The sequence below is a fragment of the Gymnoscopelus microlampas genome (assembly GCF_963454915.1).
Source record: "Gymnoscopelus microlampas genome assembly, chromosome: 9".
Lineage (NCBI taxonomy): Eukaryota > Metazoa > Chordata > Actinopteri > Myctophiformes > Myctophidae > Gymnoscopelus > Gymnoscopelus microlampas.
The window spans coordinates 16,194,686-16,218,179 of NC_139946.1; the positions used below are offsets into that span (position 1 = coordinate 16,194,686).

A 23,494-nucleotide genomic window follows, 5' to 3' on the forward strand; every position below is an offset into this window, starting at 1 on the left:
TAAGTATATTATGTAAGAAGAGAAGAAACACCATAATTTTTCATTGTCACGTCTCTTGGGAAAACTGCAGGTAATTTGACACATTCTACTGTGCCAAATTGGAGAAACCTCACCTAACAATCACCTACACAAACTAACATATACATTTCTATGAACTTTAACCTTTCACCAACAAAACAAAATCCTCTGTAGGTCAGTTCACTGTTTGAACAAGCTCACACTGCGTCGCGATGCAACACATTGTGAGCTTGTAGATCTGCTATTTTCAAAAGATTTTTTACACATTTTATACATTTGCAAACTTGAAATGGGACATTCTGCATAATGAGTACTTTCCACTTTTTGTACATTTTGACACCAGTACTTTTGTGCTTTTACTCAAGTAAATTGTGAATTCCGGACTTTTACTTGTAAAATTGATACTTTTACATAAGTAAAAAAACATGTGAGTACTTTTTCCACCACTGACATTATTTTGGTCCAGGTCATTCCAGCCCAGTTGGTGGCGGTAACGCACCAAAGAAAACCTTCAACCGGAACCGGAAGAAATAGTGCAGTTCCATACATTTTTTGACCACATTGTGTGTTTGCGCGGTACAGTGTGATCTAACATGAATGAATGTTTTATATAATGAATGAATGAACGTAAACGTGTGTGGTATAGATCGTCCTGCAGCAGAGTGGATCGTGCTTTGACACAGAGCAGTAGTGAACACTGAACAGTCCTAGTGAGAGTAAACAGTGTTTACACTTCATCTGATCTGACTGGTAAGTTGTGTGGAAGCACAGCATGAGGCTAATGCTAGCAGCTAAAGCAAAGACTAAGTTGCAACACATGTTTTCACATAAACTTACTGAAACATAAAAAAATATATGATTTTTGTCTGTTTTACCTGGTGGTGCCATTGTATGGAGTGGAGGTAGCCCTGGTTCAGAGCGTTACAGGGCTAGAGAGTGGAGGCTACATGTCAGTGTTGTATAAATTCTGCTTCTAGGCTACTTGTCATGAGTTGACCATTGTAATCCAGGGGTTCTCAACCTTATGTCAAGGACCCCCAGAATGATATGTATTTGGCCGCAGGCCCCCATCTGAAAATGTTTTGGGACCAGGGACCCGACCCCACAAGAAAAGATTTGTGTTAAACAATAATTTAGTTGAAGTGCCCAGTTATCCTCTTATCCAAATTAATCACATGTTTTCCTGTGTTCCACTGAAGGACCATAACCCTGGACACAAATGGCTGGAATATTGTTTGAAGATATTTTTGACGTGAAAGACATTGATCCAGATGGCAAGAAGTTTGACAGAGGTGAATTTCTCTTTTTTAAATTGAATACTTTAACAAATTGCAAACAGTGCAGCAGGTACAAGTACAACTACGCAAGTAATGCTAAAAGGATGACACAAAAAGCCCTGCGAGCTGGTTTCCATTGTGGTCCTGTTATATCGTCTCTGTCGGGTGGAAACCATGTATGTCCAAATATGTTACTTTTCAGGATTAAAATTCAAAAGTAGTTCGAGCTTGTAGATCTGCTACTTTTTGTGTGACGCTGTAGTATGATCAAGTAGGGGCTTCAATTTATGAAAATACACAAAGTTAAAATATAGAGATAAGAGGTTTCTGCCCGATTTTTCTACAACGTTATAATCTGACTTCAAAATAACATGAATCAGGGAAGGAAACATCAACACCTGGCTGGCACCAACAACTACCAGTGACCAAGCCAACATATCAGAGAATGTACTTCCCTTCCAAATTTTCCTCTTTTTTTTTAATAGTAATCTGTAGATGTGTAATCCAGCAATTACAACAGTGTATTATTGTATGTTGACTTCAGTTCATTGTAAAACATTTGAATGATATCATGTATTGATTCTTTTTTTGCTAGTGTCACGTCTGCACTGTGAAAGTGAATCCTTCAAAATGGATCTCATCCTGGATGTGAACATTCAGATCTATCCTGTGGATCTTGGTAAGCAGCAATGTTTTATTTTTGGATGGGGAAAAAAAAAACATTACTAACAGATAGGCATGTCACGTAAGTCAATTGATGTAAAGAAAAATAAAAAGATCTATCGTAGACAAATGAGCAAAAGCTGAAGTTCAAATTGCTACCAAGAGCTTGAACGACACGTGCTTTTTGATGTAAAGAGTGCATATTGACGTCAACCACTTAATCCCTATAATGCTTCCTCATACAGTGAATATAGCAGATGTACAAGCTCACAGTGCATTGCGGCACGTTGTGAGCTTGTAGATCAGCTATTCTCGCTATTTCTGAAAAGTGTGAAATAACATGTATATAAATAGTAAATACATTTGGGATGGCGCCAGGTTGAAATTGGTTAAAAGAAGAGAAAGCTGCTTTATGACAGCAACTTTGAGTTTCCATAACTGCTCAAATCCACCAGAACAACAGTATGATTTTACAGTAAATTGAATCGTGAATTAGTTGTTAGCCTAATTACTGCAACACTAGACCATACCCGGTGAAGGGCGCAGGCGAAAGTATTTGCAAAGTTGGGGTTAATGCACGTCCTGTCGCGCGGTTTCTCCCCCGCGCGCGCCCCGTCGTGGCGCCCCCCTATTCTTAAGTATTTTTACTGTTTTTCTCAACTTTTAGGTATTTTTAGTGTTTTTATCAATCTTTAAGTATTTGTACTTTGTTTTTCAACTTTGAAGTATTTTTACTCATTTTCAGTACTTTTAAGTATTTGTACTCATTTTCAGTACTGTGAAGTGTTTTTACTCAAGGTATTTGAGTATTCTCTCCGTCCCTCTCTCTCTCTCTCCATCTCCCTATTTTCACAACGCATCGCGAGGCGTTGTGAGCTTGTAGATGAGCTATTTTCAGTAGGGGAATATGTAGTCAGCCTGTGGCCATGTTTCCCATTCAACCCGAAAAAAACCCCTACGTCCGCTGCCAGTACTGCTCCCGGTTTGGCTCCAATGGGAAACATGGCCACAGGCTGACTAAATAAGCGATTTAAACGGGTAGTTTCGCTGGCGACCTAAAATATTATGCAGCCGACCAAACCTTAAACATCCGTGCGGTTTAGAATCTACCATTAGTTTTGGGATACGATGTATACAAAAGGGTAAACAGCGGAGCCTTGGCGGACGTTCGCCCGATCCTGGAAGAGAACGACATAGAACCGTTCTTTATGGAGCTAATGTGCATCGTGTGTGGGGGAAAAAATCTGGAGTGTTTACTTTCTGCAGTAGAGAGTGGGCGGGGTCTATGGTGTAGCGTCGGCGTCGGTGTTGCCATGTCCGCCGATTGTAAGCGCTTTAGGGCCAATGTTGGTGTTATAGGGTTCGTTTGGTTTGGTCTCGTTTTCATAGACCTTGCTGCTTGTTTCTCTCGCGAAACCTGGCAACGACGCATGCGCAGTTTGATCAAGAGTCCAACCACCACCCAACCACCACCACCACCGTGAGGTTACTAGAATTATAGGAGGATGTATTAGTCAATAACATTGCTAGTTTGAAACTCAAAATGTAAACTACATTCAAGGTTTCAGAACAAATTAAAGAGTCATGATTCAACACTGAATCTTGGAATTCCCATAGCTATGTCATCATCCATTACAGCAGTGGTTCCCAAACCTTTTAGCTTGAGACCCAAAAGAAAAATTAGTTGTCTCCCTGGGACCCAAACTCGTGAAAATAGCTAATCTACCAGCTCACAACGTTGTGAGCTAGTAGATCTGCTATTTTAGTTTTTTTTCCTTCTAATTTATAGAATTTCTTAGATTTCTTTCTTTTTTTCTTCTTTTTAATTGAATTTGTTTTTAATTCATTAAACGTGAATTTGTTTTTTTAGGGAATTGGGGGAGGGTTGAAAATCTTTTGAAATGACAATAATCAAAAACAAAATTTAGGAAATGAAAAACAAAGGGATATTTACTCACGACCCATGAAAATGGGTCCCGACCCATGGTTTGGAAACCAGTGCATTACAGTGTGTTATGAATCCAACATACGTTCATGTCTCCCTCTCATCCAGGTGACAAATTCCGTTTGGTTATCGCCAGTACATTATATGAGGATGGAACGCCTGATGATGGCGAGTATAACCCTCAGGATGACCGGCCGTCTAGGTAATAGTGTTTTAACGTGATGTTGTACTTTGGCTACCTGAATAGTCAATTAATAAATCAAATGAAATAGAGAATTACTGCAAATGGGTCCAATTGTGTGACACTTAAAGTTTGTCAGTAGTCGGCTCCTCACCACAGCCTTTGGTGTGTGTTACCTTAACTGCAATATTTATTTTACTCATCAGCGTTATATGACCCAAGCTTCTACCAAAGTTCAACATAGCTGTACATAGACGTCATCCATGTTGATAACTTAGATTTGTGATAGCTCATCTCTCCCTCTCTCTCTGCTCCATCAGGGCGGACCAGTTTGACTACGTGATGTATGGGAAGGTCTACAAGATCGAAGGTGACGAGACTTCAACAGAGGCTGCCACGCGCCTGTAAGTTATGGCTTTTTTATGTCAAATAATAATGATTTATTGGACTGTACTGTATGTGTTGTAGGGAGTAGGATAACGTTACTTACAGTTATCTCTGTGTCTTAGTTGGTCACAATTGAGATAACATTAAAGGACCACTGTTTTTATTTTTTAAAGAAATTCTTTGGGGTTATTCTGCCTTTTATTGGATAGTACAGTGAAGAGTGACAGGGAGAAAGAGACAGGGAGTGACACGCAGCAAAGGCCGTCGGGGCTCGGGAATCAAACCCGCAACTCGCTGTTTGTGGCCACTCTTAATAATGGCTTCATCTGGTTTTATCTTTTGATTTCATGGTTTGCATTTTCTCTAAAAGCATTTTTTTTAAAAGATTAAAACATTACAGATCATAACTGAATAATAATTGGCTAAACATGCCAGACTGCTGGTATATACTAGTATTTTAATGTCATATGGTTTTAGGTTGACTGTCTGCATCGTTCTTTCAGCGCTGCGTACGTGTCCTACGGAGGCCTCCTCATGAGGCTACAGGGAGACGCCAACAATCTCCACGGCTTTGAAGTGGACTCCAGGGTTTATCTCCTGATGAAGAAACTGGCCTTCTGAAGTCTCAGCTGCAGTCCATACAACCATGGTTCTCACTGGTTCTCATCGTCGGGTCTGGGGGGGCCCCAACAGGTGTCCGAATGGACCCTTTACGGGTCTGTAACTCTGGGAGTGTACAATGTGTTATCTCAGGGACCGCCCCAATCTATACTGTAGAATCTGCAGTGTTAACTTAACTGAGAGTGTACAAATGGAACGAAATGGACCCTTACCTACCTTGCTGTCGGTCAGAAATGGACCCTTACGGGTCCATTTGGTTCCATTTGTACACTCTCAGAGTTACAGACCTGCAATGGTCCACTTGGACCCCCATTGTGATCCCCGGACCTGACTTTGAGAAACGGTGATTTCTGAGCTGTGCCTCGCCCTCATCACGGTTCCTCTTCCTGTCGGTCTTAGCACACGCTGTCACACTGAACTGAAAAGTGACGTCAAAGAAGACAAAAGTGACACATGAGCCCATCTTTCAAAGGAAGTTCAGAAAAAGATGTTTGAAGGCCGTAGGGTTGATATGGAAAATGTGTTTTGTTTCATTCCTTCATTTAAAAGGGTTCTTCTAATGACATGGGCTACTTACTAAAGACTGTGCCATTACGGAAACGATTAGCTCTATGTGTTTGTCATAGAACGTGTAAATAAATGGGTTTTTTATAATTATATTATATATAATTGAGTTTGGCCTGGTTGTTACGCTCACTTTCCTTCTTATATATCTTATATCTGTGTGTATATCGTTGCTGTCGGTCAGAAATCTCGTATCTCCATCCATATTTCAACTTCCTATGTTTGTTTGTAAATTTGTGCCCTACTTCATCATACAAAAGTGTCCCACAAAAGTATAAACTCAATCTATAAACTCGCAACGTGTTGTTTTGTGACACGTTGTGAGCTGTAGATCGGCTATTCTCACTTTATTTGTCACTATATATGTTTTGAACGTAATTTAAACATAATGGTTTTGGACACAAGGTTTCCACCAGACAGTGACGATGCACTGTTTGATCAAGAGGCTCCAGCGCAACATGCAAGTGACATGGGAACATGAGACTATGGGAAAGTCTATGCAAGACAAACAGACTTGCCAGCAAGAACAGTCAAACTACAGTAAAGAGAAGGCTCTAGTATGGTTGCAGCAGTACATAAATCCCTCATTACAAAGACTAATGCACATTTGAGGATTTTGTTGGAACAGAAACCATAGATGCTGCTCTCCAGAGATGGGGGGGGGAATGGTTATTATGGCCATATGAGTCATCCTTCAACATAGTCAACATATTCTCCACCAGGAATAGATAGATGTGTGGTGTAGGCTACACCAGAGACCGGTACAGGCCTGAATGATTGACCCGCAACTACCAATATTTACTTAGTGACTTAACAGAAAAACAAGCTCAAAGTCGCTTATGATAAGCGGACTTAGCAACCCTTTTGCACTGTGAGTGTGAAGATATCACACTCCAGTAGATGGCGGTAATGCAACGTCCATGGATGCCAACCGCTGGGAAGAAGAAGTCTGGTAACATCCGGTTCCCCATCATAAGTAGTGTTGCCATGTCCGCTTATTACAAGCGAGTTTGGGCTTGTTTTTCCTGTGAAGTCGCTTGTAGTTGCGGGTTGCGGTTTTTTTGGCTTGTCAAACATTTTCATGTCAACGACTCAAATTAATATGTATTTGTATGTGGACACCCTTCATGCCAGGGACCACCATACAATATTTGTGTTGTTAAAATGTTTAAAAAATATTCCCAATTTTCACAAGATTTTAGCCACTGCAAGTGCTCATGTGGCCTCATCGCTCCTTTTGGGCTTGTTTTCATAGACCTGGTTTTCTTATTTGTCTCACAAAACCTGGCAACATTGATCGAAAGAGGGGCGGGTCAATGTGCCTGTTGGAGGGAAGTTCAACTAGTTTAAAGCAGTAAACAATGACAACACTGTTGTTATTATTATACCAGTTTATTAACACACCTTTGCAAATGGAATGAAAACATACGCCGGAAAACTAAAGAATTATATGCGGAAGGAAGGAAGAAAGAAAGCAAACAAACGTGGACGACGTCGCGATAAATTGCTACAAATATAAACGTAACTTGTGAATAACACAGCACCACACGACGTTAGCATAGGAGTTAGCATCGCTAGCCGACACGACGCTGCTGTCTGTGTCTGAGCAACAACAACAACAACAACAATATCACAACGAAATCCAGCTAAATGAAATGAAAACATTACAATGACTTGAGGGAGAGGATGCATCGAAGCAGGACCAGCAGGCTGGATTCTCTGGAGTCCAGGCTGATAAAAGCCGTGAACAATGGAGACACCAGGTGATGTACTACCATTTAATTTAGGACTGTTTATGTAGTGGATTGATTGATTGATTGATTGATTGAATACCTTATTAACAGTTTTCAAAAAGGTGCAGTTATACAAATGGTGCTAAAGGGATAACACATAAAGCCCTGAGGGCTTGTTTCCATTGTGGTCCTATGTGTTGAATTTCTATTCATCAATACATTTAAAAACCTTGAATAATATGCAAAACATAATCTATACCAGTAATAATAAAAAAGAAAAATGTGTGCAGTAAACAGTTGGGGGGGGGGGGTCATTTCTGGTATTAAGCTTAGACTTTTTACTGGGACCAGTTACACATATACACAAAATCGATAAAATACATCAATGATAGTCTTCTTGACCCAAGGCTAGTCTAGTACTGGTGCTTCTCCACCTATACAGTATGGTTGCACTGACAGGACCCCACTAGAAACAAGTATTTCATTATAGCAGTGATTCTCAAACGTTTACATTTTAAGGACCCCCTCAGTTTTATATGCTTTGATTAGGCCAAGGACCCCCCCATGACATGTGATATAATTGTTCCATCTCTGGGCTGGGGCCACTATCTGTATCTACATAATAAAACCCCAACTCTGAGAGTGTAAAACATGGTTATTACGGTTCTATTTGTACACTCATAGTTGGTCCTATAACTCTGGGGGGTCCCTGGACCCCACTTGGAGAACCACTGCATTTAGTTTTTTGTGTTATCTTGGATATGATTCATATTGTGTTAGAACTTGTATCAACCCTCTTCTCACAACTTATGCTACAATGTGTCCTCATCTGACCCTAACTAGTATGCACCATATGTATGGTACAACAGTGGGTCTCAAGTCAATAGGGGTCCGGGGGCCCCCAGGGGTTCCCCAGCAAAATAAGTGAAATTACTATAGCATAATCAGTTGAACCACTTTAACCCTAATCTCTGCTGTTCGGGCAGACACCAGCTCTGTCCAAAATACAAACTTTTCAGGAAATGAAAACGTTTTTAGCACACAATATTGCCTTGGTATAGTGACTTTATACATTGTCAGATGCTTGAACGTGTCCCTATATTACCATCATTTTACCCAAGCACAGCTCAAGTGGAGTTAGGAGTTTTTTTCTGTCTGACTTCTTCTAATGATGGACAAACCACCGAACACCACAAGTTGGATTTGTAAAACCCACACACAGACGTATAGACAGACGTAAAGCAAGGACTTTCATGAACGGACCTGTTAGACAAAGTATTTTAAATGTAATTGTGCTGTTTTTACATTTTTTTGCCTAATAAAATATTCAATCAATCAAAGGGTGTTCAATAGCACTGATTTATGAAAATAAAATAAAAAGTTGAAAAACGGAGATAGCTGGTTTCTGCCCAACAGTGACGATATACAATTGTCTATATGAAAGTAGCGGATCTACACCCGTCACTTACAAGAATTTGGAATATTTCTTTCTAAACCAGGGGTCTTCAACGTTTTCAGGCCAAGGACCCCCTAGCTGAGACAGAGATGAAGCAGGGACCCCCTCTATATTGTATAAAATTGTGTTTGAGATCAACTTTTGCTGCTCTTTTTTCCCTCTACACCTATAACTCTTTGCCAAAAATAGCCAATCTACAAGAAGCTCAAGATCACAGAAGCTCGCGAGGCGTTGTACGCTTGTAGATCTGCTATTTTTGGCTCAAGTTCTCCTCAGAAAAGGGATATTAGGGTTCAAGTGGTTAAGGTAAAAAAAAACAATCTTAACACAAAGATGTGGCGGACCCCCTGTAGTAACTCTGAGGACCCCCTAAGGGTCCCGGACCCCCTGTTGAAGACCCCTGTTCTAAACACTATAACAACACAAATCTTGTATCGGGGCCTCCACAGCCAAATTCATATTAATTTGTTGTTCCTTGACATGAGAAAGGTTTAGAAACCTAAATGACAATAAACTCCAATATTGCACCTCTAAGGACAGTTTGGGTTCTCCTTTTTGTCTCTGCCATGGCTTTGTTTAAAACAAGTCCACCATTGTCATGATGTTATGAGCAACTTTCTGTCAATAAACTCTGTGCAGCCATGATTATTTGGGGGAGGGCGAGGGGATCGTTTTAAATCACTCAACGACATCCTGTGTACCACCTGTTTGGAAATTTCACATATCGTCGCTGTCGGGCAGAAACCTCTTATCTCCACACTTTTTGTGTTTTTTAGTTAACGTCCTGCTTGATCATACTACAGTAGTGTCACACGAAAGCATCAAAAGCATATGATATCTGTGGGTGCCCGCTGGCCTAGTGGTCCAGGCGCATACCACATATTGGCTCTAATCAACGACAGCACGCCATGGGTTTGAATCCTATTACCGATGTTTGAATAAAGGCAGAAAAGCCCCAATAATTTCTTTTAGCAGATCTGCAAGCTTGTGAGCTTGTGGATCTGCTACTTTGGCTGTCTTTGAATTTGAATCCTGAAAAGTAACAGTTTTGGACATATGAGGTTTCCACCCGACAGAGACCAAACTCCTGGCCTAGTCAGAGGGCTGTAGTCAACCAGACGCATGAGTAGTTGCGCCTGGTTGGATTTCTGAACAATAATAATATTTAATGATAATGTGAAGTAAACCTAAATATTAACTGATTTCTATTTCTTTCACAGAGCTGTCCAGGCACTTATTTCCCAAGGTGCAAGAGCAGATATGGTTGACAGTACAGGGGTGGCTGCTATCCACCTGGCAGTAGGAAAAGAGACAGAAAAGCTCACACGCTGCCTCAAGTTAATGCTGTTACATGGAACAGACCCCAATGTCAGGTAAAGTTACAGCTTCTGTTTAATAACATGTCATTTTAAAGGGGACCGTTGTCTGAATTTATCATAGATAGATGGATAGACACACACCGTTGTCTCTATTTATCATAGATGGATAGCTACCGTTGTCTGTATTTATCATGAATCCTGTTATTGTGGAGAGCATGTAATGCAAATCTGATTCAACAATTCCCAATTGCAATATCATTTTACGTAGGCTGGTAGCGATTTTCACATTGTCAACACACAGAATACATTTGGAAGTGTTGTCAGGTTTCTCACATACTCACAGTATAGAATCATGATAGGATTCATGTTGGCAAAGTAATACTCAAATATTCATTGCTGTATGACCGACGTATCTTTCTCAGATCTGAAGACGGTCTGACTCCCCTCCATGTTGCTGCACTGTATGGATGTTATCAAAACCTCAAACTGCTGCTGATGAATGGAGGGAACCCTAATGCTAAAGATCAGGTAGGAATTTCTTAGGGTTTGGTGTCTGTTTCCTTATGAATTGTCTTCCAAAAAAAGAAGGGAAGCCTTAGCAAATTATTAAATCAATTTTGCCAACCTTAAGGCCTTAAAAAGTATTGGAAAGTCTGAAATACAAATTTGAGTTGTCTTAAATAGTCAAAAAAGAATGTATGATGGATGGCGGTTACCTACACTTATTCCATTCTGTCTAATTTAGTTTGTGCATTTTTCCACAAGCAAATTAAAGTGACTAATTGGGTTCTTTTAATAAAGCAAACGGGTAAGCAGTTATTTCAGAAATAACATGCACCTTTGATGGAGTGTTTATGGCGTACTATCATGGTTGGTAAGCATTCCTTCTTGCACTGTCTCCTTTGGGAACTTGAGGGTCGTTCATTTTAGTTAGACTATGTATGTATGTGGATCATAGTGAGATGCCTGCAGCCCACCACCCACGTGTGATAGGAGGGGAGTACAGTTGGGTCGATTTCTGGTTTGTCCACTTGAACTGGTTCAATTTGATGTAAAGACTGACTGTATAACTGTACTGACACATATATCCTTATGTGTCATACTGGCATGTTAAAATAGCATACAACAGTAGCCTGTGCCGATAGTTAGGCCTGTCACAACACATATTATTATTACGCGCGATCACGTAATAATAATACCCGGGTATGGACTAGTGTCAATAATTTATTTGTATGTTTAAGTTATTTGTCATATCTGCCCTGTGCAATTTTTGATTACGAAGCCTAAAGGCTTCATAATTCAATGTTCAATGCCAAACACAATTAAATCGTTAATCGCAATTATTTGAAAGACAATTAATCGTCAACTTACATTTGTAATCGTGACAGCCCTACCGATAGTGTCACATTTACTTGGCAAGGACACTAAATCCATCTTCTGTTGTATTAGTAATAAGCAATATGACAACATGATTAACGCAATATTATGTTTGTTTATAAATGAAGCCAGTGTGTATCTGAGCCATGTATAATTTAGTGTTGATCCGATGCCAGTAACAAGGACATCAATGTTCATGTGTTTCTGTCAAGAGGAGACATGGCAGCGACTAACTAATTAGGCAACATGTGAACACTACCTGAAAAAAAGTCTTATTTTATGTATTTCTTTATTTTAAAACATTACAAAAGGAAATGTGTCTTTCACCGTGTGCCGATTGTGGTTCTGCACTCTCATGAAGTTTCATTATTATATTCCTGTGTCAAGTGTGACACCAAGTGGTTAAATTTGGTATTACTTGGTCTGGTCTTGTTCTCAAACCTGTTCAACATTTTTATACCGGCGGCCCAACTAAAGGGGTTAGAGTAGACCTTCACAATCCCTGACTGCATCCCGCAGACAGGGGACATATAGTAGACAAAAACAGTGACAGTTGACAATACAAGCAACTTACTGGGGAAAAAAACAACAACACTAAGTAAGTGGTTATAATCCTGAAGGTGAAGATAGTGTTTTTCCAGATACATTTTTAATCATTAGTCATGTAGGCAGAAGAACAGTTGGAAGCAGATGGTTACAACTTTTAGCTACCTTGAATATACCACCGGAAAATAAGATCTTTGTTAATCCTCTATTGCTCTAATTAACTCAGATTGTGTCAGATTGTAACAGTATCGCCGGTAATCGTAGTTAAAGACAGCAGAGGAAAATATTAGGAGATGACAGAGAGAGAGAGACGGATGAAGGAGAAGATGCATGAAGGCCAGCTGATTGAAGATCTACAGAAATAAGAGGAAAAGATGAATAGATTGAACAGAACAGGAGTCAACTGATGGAGATGCAGATTGCAGATTTTAAATTAAGAAGACAGACAGGAAAAATGCAGTGAGAATGGAGAGACAAGGAAAGATGGAGGTACAGCAACGTTATATATTTTTTAGATGCATATCTAAAATCAGCACATATGGTTGGTGACTCACATATGTAACAACTGTAAAGTATGTTAACCACTTGGGCTAAAATGATTTTCTTCTGTTGAAAAACACACACTTGAGCTTGCTTTGTATTTAGGGGTTTTATACATAGCAAAAAGCCTTAATCTAGAATAAAACCACACTAATGAACAAATGAACTGCTTAACATAATTATGTTTGTTAACATACACAGTATGTGTGCAGCCATAACCCCATAAGTTGGCAACCTTGCTTTGGCATTGCTATGACTGATACGTATTTCTTTTGGCATTTAACAATGACTCGTTTTGATGTAAAATCGCTCTTTAAATTTACACTCACAATGGTATTAAAAGTCCTAAAAAGTATTACATTTAAAGTGCTGATACCTACCGATACTGTGCCCTGTTATATGTCATTATGTTTATATTTTTAATTTTTATGCTACGTGATCCTAATTACTGAGGCACTTCACCAGTGGTTCTCAAACCTTTTCAAGTCAAGGACCATTAAATTGATATGTATTAGGTCGCGGACCCATATCTGAAAATATTGTGTACCAGGGACCCCCAGAAGAGAAGATTTATGTAAAAACAAAAAATATTCAAAACATTTTCGATATTCTTCAAATAGTTAAAAAAATAGCAGATGTACAAGCTCGTAGCGCTAGCCTGGTAAACCACCCGGTTGCGGAATTCAATTTAATTGTCATTCAGCAGCCTGAATGAAAATGAAATTGAATTACGCCACTGGGTGGTTTACCAGGCTATCGCAGCACATGTAGATATGCAATCTTTTTAATAGCCAAAAGAGGTTAACCCCCCCTAGGACGCCTGGGGGTCCCCGGACCCAACTTTGTCTCCCTGCATTTGATGTATGTGTTCACCTTGCTTATTGTAATGCGAGCTCTGGATGCGAGCGTCTGCTAAATGCCTACATTGTTCCATGCAGGATGGAAACACACCCAGACAGCTGGCAGAAAGCTTGCAGAAATTTAAACCAGACAACAAGAAGTGTGCCCAGCTCCTTCATGAGTACCAGGCCAGTTCACTTGATGCAGAGGAAGAGGAAATGCCTCAGTTTCAGTACTGTAAGTGCTTCAATTAACGTATTTATTCATTTTTGTCCCGCACTTCTGCTGCTGCTTGATTGAAGAGATTCTGATCACTCCTTTTTATACGTATATCATACAATGTTTGAAAATCTTTAAAAGAAGATTGATCCCTCATCCCGGTCATCCTATGATGATGATGCTGGCCCCCCCACAACCATTTGTGTTGGGACCAGCTCGAACCCAGTCCTCTACTTTTTATAACCTTTGACTTACTAGGCACAAATTTATAAAGAAATAATAATAATTCATCCAATAAGTAAAAGAAATGAGATATATCTAGCCAAACCAAATACAATACATTCTATTCAGCTGCAGCAGCTATTTCACAAATACATGTGGCGTTTGAAGGAACATGTCGTCGGTGTCCAGGACAAACCAGCTAACTCCATTTTCATCTTCTTTTTTTTTCATCTTTTTTTTTTTTTTTCATAAATCAACGCTATTGAACACCCTTTACGTCTGTGTAAAAAATCAAAACATTTGAACCAATGAAAAGTATTAAAAAGCGCCTCTGACGAAAACTCCCAACTCCATTGGATCCTCAAACTGTCCATCAAAAACAAACAACTCCCCCCTCTCCTCTCCAGTGCTGCCTTTTCACAGCATGAGTAGAGCGCGCTGCACAGTGAACGAGGAGGAGGATCACGTAAACAAACTCCCCGTAGTCTGTTAAAACTATGCAGTGTACCTGTTTTTCAAACTTAACACTGACGCTAATGTTATGAAAACAAGTAATTATATTCTATGAAATCTATGAAGTGTTTAATGAGGAGAGCAATGTGACAAGAAGAAAGACGTTCATAGCATTTCTGCCGCGCTAGTTCTACTACCTCTTTGCAGAAGTTATTGTAATATTTAAAGTCCTGTTTATTATTGTAGGCCTATATAATACGTGTCATGGAGCATCAGGGCATTAATTCACACGCTGTTGTGATGCATTGTGAGCTTGTGGGAATTTCTACCCTTTTGAAACCTCTCCCTCTGCAGCGAGTGGAGCTATTGTTGTTTGGACACCTAACTCCACTTTCAGCTTGATTTCTGCTCGTCTGAAACTACTAACTCCACTTGCGCTGGGTAAAGTGTTGATTTACCCGCGATTTGGTTAAAGTGTTGATAATATAATGACACATGCAAGTATCTGACAATATATAAAGTCACTATACCAACTTTGATGAGGGGGTATTGCTTTGTTTTAAAAATATAAGGTTTTCTTCATTTCCTGAAAAACGTATAATTAGTTTTTTCGTTTCCTGAACAATGAGCGTTTTGGAGTTAGTGCTGGACAGCAGAGACATATTATCAGATGTTGTTCATTGAAACTGTGCTGCATATCATGTAATAGTCACAGACGAGTCATATTTGACACAGGAAATCAAAATGCCATAGGAATTTTAAAAATAAATACATTGAAAACTAATTTTCCTTTTGTTCTCTACAGCCTTTTACTCTGGCACGGACACTACCAGCTATCCCGAGTCTGACTGCAGTATGAGCTCCCGCTTATCCATCATAAGTGACTTTGGAGATGCCGCTCTGAGCAGCACGAGGCGTTCCTCCATGTTTGACCAGTCTGTCCTTAACGGAGCACCGTGGAGCAGAGAGTCTGGTCGGGTGCATGATGCTCGCTCCATCCTGTCCAGCACTCGCATGTCTGCGGTAGATACTGAAAGCGTCCTGTCAATGCGCCAGAAAGACGTCCTGTTTGACGATATCAGTGCATTACCATCGGAAGCCAATGCAGAGACCGATATGACTGCGGTCAGGTTCTCCCGTCCATCAGTGGATGCTCTTCCGGTACGTAAGAGTGTGAGCTTCAGGGGCGTGGATGAGTTCTTCCCCGTTTTTACTAGTCCTAAATCTCCAAACAGACAGCCGGCCGCCGAGGCTGACTACTACCCCACCCACAACTTAACCTTTGACCTGTCCGAGTACTCGGGCTTCCTGGATTCGGAGCGCATGGTCACGGTCTTACCCCAGCGCCAGGGGATTGACGTCACGTCCCCGGATCACGTTTACGTCTTTTGCAATCAGAGTAGCGAGAACTCGGAAGAGGACTTAGAGAAGACGGTCATCAGTCTCAGCAGCGGCAGTGGTAGCAGTCACTACAGCAGCTGTGAAAGTGACCTTTACACCAGCACCCTGGAAGGGCCCCAAACCCCCAGACCACGACAGTCAGGCCCTGAGGTGTACGAGAGAGATTCGAGAAGAACCGCTGGTATCGAATCTGACGATGATGAGACCCACATCTTTCCACACACTGACTCTGTGTTTAAAAGACAGGAAGGAAACCTTCCTCATGCTGACACGAGAACCAACATAGAAGAGGTGGTATCAGATCTAATAAATAACCTAGTATTATCTGACCAAACAGCCCCAAGCGACGTTCTAGGGGCTCAAAGCTACCCTCAAGAGGTGTCGTCTGTACATACCGCAAGTCAAGACACGTCGTGTACTACTCCCTCGACCAGTGTGCCTGCAGCGCTGGAGGACGACTTTGAAATGACTTTCACCCCTAGTCCTTACGTAACGGGAAGGTCACGGTCGAGACAGAGCCGCTGCTCGCAGAGGAGCAGCAGAACGTCGGACAGTCTCTTATCCACGACGAGTCTGTTTGAGCAAACTCTACCCACACCGGTACGATCGAGCCGCCGCACCCCCAGGTCTCAGAGCAGCAGCGACGACGTATTTTACACTCCGCCAGGCGGTCGTTTCACGCCGCAGTTGTCTGGGAATGGGCACTGTTTGCCCTTCGAAGAGGAGACGCAGTGCAGCACCCTGCAAGCAGAGTCAAGTGTTAGCGATAGCCAAGATACTCTTATCATCTCCAGGAGCCAGAAGGTCAATGAAACACAGACTTTGTCCGACACGGTCGTACTGGAGAATAAATATGACTCCTCAACAGACGACTCTGAGAAACGCCACAAAGAACTTATTCTGGCTATGCGGGCTGAGGTGAATGGCAGTGAATTTCTCACCGATGACCTGACGAGCACGGACGAGGCAGCAACAAGGCATGATGCAAAACGCCTACCTGAATCGGACCGAGCCGGCAGCCTGAAAAGGGCAAACGCCTGGACGACCGAGGACTGCAGCAGCTCTCAGTCCGCGTCTGCGTCGTCGTATTCATCGTCTTCTTCATCCAGCTCCAGCTGCTTTTCCCCGCCTGGGAGGTCCAGGGGGGACAGCGACCCGCCCTACACCCCCGGCACAGGATGCACACCTCGCTACAGCATGAGCAGGCTGTCGACTAGCCGGCGGTCGCGACACAACCTGTCGAGTCTGTCTTACACCCCTGGAGGGCGACCCCACATCCAGGACCTGGACGAACCCGTGGAGTACCTCTACACAGACAGCGAACGGGGCCTTGAGCTCATCGAGACTCACATCCCCTCCTCATCCAACACCTCCATCTGCTCCAGCAGTGACGAGACCGTACTCTACGACTGGCGCTCCATGCAGGCTGAGGTGACGAGGGGCAAAGGGAAGGAGAACCGGCAGCCACAGAAGGTGGTGCAGCGGGAGGAGGTGAAGGCGGTTGAGGAAGAGGAGTTGCCAGTCGCAGTCAGAGGGCTGGCGGACAAGGATCTGAGACGCAGGCTTCTGGACCTCGGGGAGAGCCCGGGCCCCATTACCAGCCGCACGCGCCCCACCTACACCCGGAGGCTGGGTCGTCTATTGCTGGAGTGCAGCTCCCAGTCACCGCGGACGGAGAAACAGCTGGACAAGTCACAGACAGGTAATGTTGCACGTGTTGATAATCAAAGGTTGTGTTACTGTCTTCTTTCACCCATGACTTGGATGTTGTGATGAAGATCTCTGCCACGGGGGATTTAGACTACTCGTGGACCACTGCCATGTTTTTAAATTATTTCAATCAGATGATTATTACAATTTCATTCACATGAAGGAGCTATTTCAAATAGCTTTTTAATGTAAAAGTAATTGATATTTGCCTGTTATTCCAAGAGTGGAAATCGCTCATCATAGTAATATCCACTGACACCACATTCTCTTAATGTTCTTACACTTGATAGGTGTGGATTATAGTGCAGAACTGTGCCGGGCAATGAGGACATTCGAGCTCCCTGACTGCCAGGCTGATGAGCTGCTACTGAGCCAGGAGTTTGACCAACCAGACCAGAACAGGAAGTGGAGGGAAGGCGTCATTAAGTCCAGCTTCAACTACCTGCTACTTGACCCCAGGTCAGTTCTTTCTTTATTTGTTTACTTTTTATAAATACAGTTGCACCTCTCTTAATAGTATCATTAAGTTTGTCTTTTTGCTAGCTTTGCGTTAGATTTGTTTTGTTTCATTGCTGTCAAAGATATTGAATTATTCTTACGAGTCAAATGCTGAACTGATTATTCAGGTTTCATCAAATTGCATTATTAACCATTTAAATCATATACACTTCCCCCCTTGGGTCTATAATTGGTCCCCTCCTTTTTTATTGATTGATTATCTTTATTGATCATGAAATAAACATGTCAAAATAACATACCGGTACTTCTGGCCTGGGCCAGATGTATGTGGTGCCTGGACCGTGACGATCCAGGCACCCTAGGCTGCAATGCCAGCCTGACAATGTGTCGTGGGTTCGACAAGCTTACAGCTGGTTTCCATTGCGGTCCTTAGTATCAGGTGTGTATGAAGTCATGTAGTGTGGTGAGTGCATGAATGCAGAATGTGCTAATGTATCCATAGGCACATATGAGGAAGTCTCTAAGTAGATGCGTGGGTGTGCCTGCCACTCAATGGGGTGAGGGGGTGGGGGGCTCATAGGATACAGACTACAATATACCATCTACAATAGAGAGAAAGAGCGTTCAACCAGGTGCTCAAAGGATATCAAAATATAGTCAAAAACATAGATTGGTGCTTCAAGGATCAACGCGAACCATGACTTGAAAAAGAGAAAAATATCCGAGCACTCAAAAATGAACAGAGGAGAGGCGTAAAATCAATGTACCTTAATCATATATTACAAAATGTTAAAAATATGTTTCGACCAAACTGGTCTTCATCAGGGCTGCCCTAATAAGCCCCCCAAAAATATACCATCAAATATACCATTTTAAATAAATATACACAGCTAAGGTTCATGTTGTTGAATATTTCCCTTTCAGAGTGACTAACAACCTGCCATTCCGGAGTCGGAATATGACACCCCAGGAGTGCTTCCAGACGTTCATCGGTGCTATATTCTACGTGGGGAAGGGCAAGCGGTCGCGGCCCTACAGCCACCTCTACGAGGCCTTGGAGTACCACAGAGAAGACAAGACCTCCAAGGTAGGATACGTGTGTGTGTGTGTGTGTGTGTGTGTGTGTGTGTTCTCTATGGGCAGGCCTTCCAAAGAAATCTGTATCTGAAGAGCATCAGTTTCTGATATGGTGTGAAAGATGCAGACATGTTCAAAATGATTAGATTTGGTGTGTACTGTGTAGAGTGAAAAAAAGAGCAGTTGCACTTCAGGTCCGTTTTACTAAGTATATTGAGTTTATGTGGTTCCAATCTGGGAACCCATTTGTTAAAAAAAAAACAGGGGGAAAATATGTTTTAGCTTCTGCTAACAGAATAATCTGTCGGCACGGCACCACTGCCATAAACATGTCATTGTTTTAGTATGAATAAACACAGAAGATTATGCTAACAGCAGAATCTGTCTTGAGAGATTAAAGTGGTTCTAAAACAAACCTTTCTTGTCGTCCGTCTACCAGAAACTGTGCTCCAAGGTGCAGCACATCCTGCAGGTGTGGAGCGGGGGGGACGGAGTCATTTCACTGCACTGCTTCCAGAACGTCATCCCAGTTGAAGCATTCACACGAGAAGCCTGCATGGTCGACGCTCTGGGTGAGTGCCTGCTAACCATTAGTTATTTACCCACACACTGCATTTGATGTTACTATCCTACCGTATGTGCTATTTAGAACAGTTGTTCTCAAACTTGTTTTAATTTCAAGGACCCCCATATCTTGTACGGGTCCATTTGGTTCCATTTGTCCACTCGCAGAATTCAATCAATCAACCTTTATCCGTCACATACAATAAATAGATAAAAGTAGTATTTAAACAAATGCAGTGAAATGTATACAGGTCAGCCCCACGGACAGTGAGCAATAAAACAAGACAAACAGGACTAAACTAACCTTTAAAAAAGTTGCAGACCTGTAAGGGTCCAATTGGAACCCCCTCAAGGAACAACTTCAGTTTTATAGTGTTCCAATTTCACACTTTTATACTGTATCCTGGATGAGTTCTCTCTCCTGATTGGATAAAAGTGGTATCCTGATAAGCTGTAGTGTACACTCTCAGAGTTAAATAAATACTGAGGATTTTACAGGGTAGATTGGGGTCTCAGATTACGAAAAGTATCTCAAATGGGAGGTCCGGGGCCATAATGCATATCAAACTGGGGGTCCTTGAAATGAAAACGAGGTTTGAGAACCACTGATCTAAAAAAAACGCCTCCTTCGTTGTTGGCCTCACAGGGTTGAAGATGCTGACCAACAAGAAGCGAGGGGACTTCTATGGCGTGGTGTCCACCTGGCAGGCCAGGCAGAGACGCCAGCTGGGCGTCCACCTGCTCTACAGAGCCATGCAGATCTTCCTGGCCGAGGGGGAGAGGCAGCTCCGACCCGCCGACATTAGAAAGTAGCGACCCTCGCTGGAGGGCAGCGGGAACTGCATCACAGAACAACCATCTTTTGGAGAAAGGAAAATACCACTTTTTATTATTTAGACTTTTGTGATGTTTACTTACTGTTTCGTCCAGTTTGTTAGTTACAGCTGTAGAGAACCAGCTCGTAGAACATTTTCTCTGTTCTCCAGCTTTCGTATAAAAAGCACATTTTATTTTGCGCTCTGGCAACTTTAACTGTTTGCTTGGTGCATGCGCAAGTTCAGACACGCCGGTTTGGAAATCGGTAAAAGTACAATTTGTGTTTGTGCTAAAAGTGCTTTTAGACAAAGGTTGGAGGATCACTGGCACCATAGAGAACTGTTGTTCATCACTTGAAAAAACACCAGGTACTTCATTGATTAGTGAAAGTGTTATTAGTATTTTACTAGGGCATTAAGATTATGGCTAAAATGTCATTCCAGATTATTTGCATATCGTAATGATGATTATTAGTATAATCACATTTGGAGATCAGGATTGTTGTGGTAGAAAGATGTTTCTAACATTTCCTTGATGTCTTTGTTGCTCAGTGTGCTTTGTCGCTGTCAGGTAGAAACTTTGTATCTTTTTATGTTTTATACAATGTTCTTCTGATTATTAATCATTGTGTACTGGTCAGGAGACGAGGACAAGGTGCAACAGCCTCCAATAAGGTCTTTGAATTAATTGCCAAGTTTTACAATTACGTAAAATCATGATTCTATTATTTTTTTACTTAATTGTGCAGCCCTAATTACTGTAAGCCCAGTCACTATTATAGATGGGGAAACATGCTCTATGGGCTGTTAACTATTTAAGATCTATATTTATTTAGTTGACGAATAGCGAAAATAGCTAATCTACAAGCTCACAATGTATCGCAGCACACTGTGCTGTTGTACATTGGCTACACTGCCGTACATTCTTTTTACTTTTAACATTAGTTGCACTCCTGGTTGAAAGTGGTTGACTTAGAAGATTTGGACCAGAGCTAGACCCAGGGTACTGCTGGTTCAGTTGAGACCTGGAACACCAGGTGAGTGCAGGTAATCCCTGCTAGAATAGAAAGCTGACCGTGATCTCCAAGAATTTAACTTGAAACCACCGGTTAAGATCTTGAATCGGATAAGGATTACAGGGATTCCACATCACAGAAAACCTGGAAGCTCAAAAACAAGAATTACACAAACACAAAATGTATGACCATAATTCAATTTTTCTTATTTTTTTCTTTGGTGCTCCTCGGTCTTTATGAAATGTCTATATGAAATTAAGTGATATGTTATCCCTGTTTTTGTTTTTTGTGACTGTTAGAAGAACAATGTGCCACAGAAGTTTACTTTGTTTTCCTGTTAAATTAAATCCAAATACTTGTTTTCTAGTCAAGGAAAACTGGTAATTAAAATCTCATCCAAAGTCTACAAAAATAAACATTGTGAAGTAATTCCTCAAAATACCTTCCTGAAAGAACATTCTGGAGCAGCAGAATCATATTAGTTTCTGACAAGCTATATTTTATAAAATTCATATACAATCCTAGAAAGATGATGACCTAAAAAGGATGGTGCAGTAGTAAATGAAATGTTTAGTTTTTTAGCATTGTAATCAGGATGTGAATTGCCCACCTGCCTGACAAACACATTTAGTCTGTCTGTCTATAGCGAGAATAACCTATATGCTCAAAATTGTCACTATTGTTTATTTGTTTTTAATTATTATTTGTGAACATTTCTGTTTTTCTTTCGTTTTTTTTTATATAATTGTTTAACATTTTTGCCTCTATGACATGCCCAAAATAGGGACGCCAGGTTGAAGGTGCTGAAGCAGAATGTGATGTATTGTTGTTATAGCATTACAATAGTTGTAGTATGTATGTACTGTATAGTGAGATAGTGTTATCAATGCCATTATGTCTGTTATTTCTTTTTTTTAGGTGTTTCAAAATAATGTTTTTGTCTTTAGAGTCTGATAAATATATTAGTCTATTAACTTTGGGTCATTGCGCTCACACAGTTTAATCTACATATAAGAGTTGACTGAAAATTCTCACATGCCAGATCACCACAAATAAGGAATGGAATTAATGCATTTCGTAAGCATGTCAAATGCAGTTTAATGACATTTTGGAATAACATGATTTAGTAAAGCCAAGCCAATCACTTATATTGTGCACTCTAAAGCCCAATGAAAAACAAACAGACATTGAGTTGCATAACTACTCTCTACCATCACAATCATTCAATTGTATTTTAATTTTTTTTGCAGAAGACTGCATTAATGTTTTTATATGATTATAATTGGAGATTGTTAATGGCCCATAATGCTCAAAGCTCTTAAGTAAATCATGCAGCTGTATTTGTCTGAATATCATAGCTTATTATATATCTGTGTGTTTGTCTGATTTTATTAGTAATAATGGCTTTGTTGGATGGGTAGGAACATCATTTGTAGATATCTTGTATTGTTTGTAGCATTAATTGTCAACACTGTCTAGTTAAATCATTTCAGGTTCATTATTTTTTCATGTTATTGATGTTTTTATATGCTCACTGTTATGTTTCTTTGCATTGCTTTATCAGTACTTTGTTTATTTTCTATTTTGTACCTTTTTGATAAAATACAGATTATAACTGAAATGGGCATCAGCCTTTTCTTTATTTGCCTAGTCTTTATTTCCTGGCTTCTACCTCCCTCTAGTGGACAAAGTAAACCTGTCATCCTTTTCAACCAAAACACATCTGTCTATATGCTACATTTAGCATTTTATACTGAGTGAGTCTGTATCTGAAGAGCATTAGTTTCTGATATGGTGTGAAAGATGCAGACATGTTCAAAATGATTAGATTTGGTGCATAGAGTGAAAAAAAGAGCAGTTGCACCTCAGGTCCATATACTAAGTATATTGAGTTTATGTGGTTCCAATCTGGGAACCCATTTGGTTAAACAAAAAACAGGGGGAAAATATGTTTTAGCTTCTGCTAACAGAATAAACTGTCGGCACGGCACCACTGCCATAAACATGTAATTGTTTTAGTATGAATAAACACAGTAGATTATGCTAACAGCAGAATCTGTCTTGAGAGATTAAAGTGGTTCTAAAACAAAC

General features: G+C 40.9%; 2 protein-coding genes across 2 annotated transcripts; both read left to right on the forward strand.

Moving 5' to 3' along the window:
- The first annotated feature begins 570 nt into the window (after positions 1-570).
- polr2h (RNA polymerase II, I and III subunit H) lies at positions 571-5,752 on the forward strand. The gene is made up of 6 exons (XM_084066976.1): positions 571-768; positions 1,218-1,310; positions 1,891-1,974; positions 4,012-4,105; positions 4,405-4,488; positions 4,975-5,752. Exons 2-6 carry the CDS (start codon positions 1,238-1,240, stop codon positions 5,090-5,092), a joined length of 453 nt encoding a protein of 150 aa, XP_083923102.1. The 5' UTR covers positions 571-768; positions 1,218-1,237; the 3' UTR covers positions 5,093-5,752.
- A 1,269-nt stretch (positions 5,753-7,021) lies between these two features.
- On the forward strand, positions 7,022-23,024 carry LOC311052770 (uncharacterized protein). The gene is made up of 9 exons (XM_084067972.1): positions 7,022-7,419; positions 10,066-10,218; positions 10,587-10,692; positions 13,566-13,704; positions 15,167-17,464; positions 17,763-17,931; positions 18,856-19,018; positions 19,448-19,580; positions 20,219-23,024. Exons 1-9 carry the CDS (start codon positions 7,343-7,345, stop codon positions 20,383-20,385), a joined length of 3,405 nt encoding a protein of 1,134 aa, XP_083924098.1. The 5' UTR covers positions 7,022-7,342; the 3' UTR covers positions 20,386-23,024.
- The last annotated feature ends 470 nt before the right edge of the window (positions 23,025-23,494 follow it).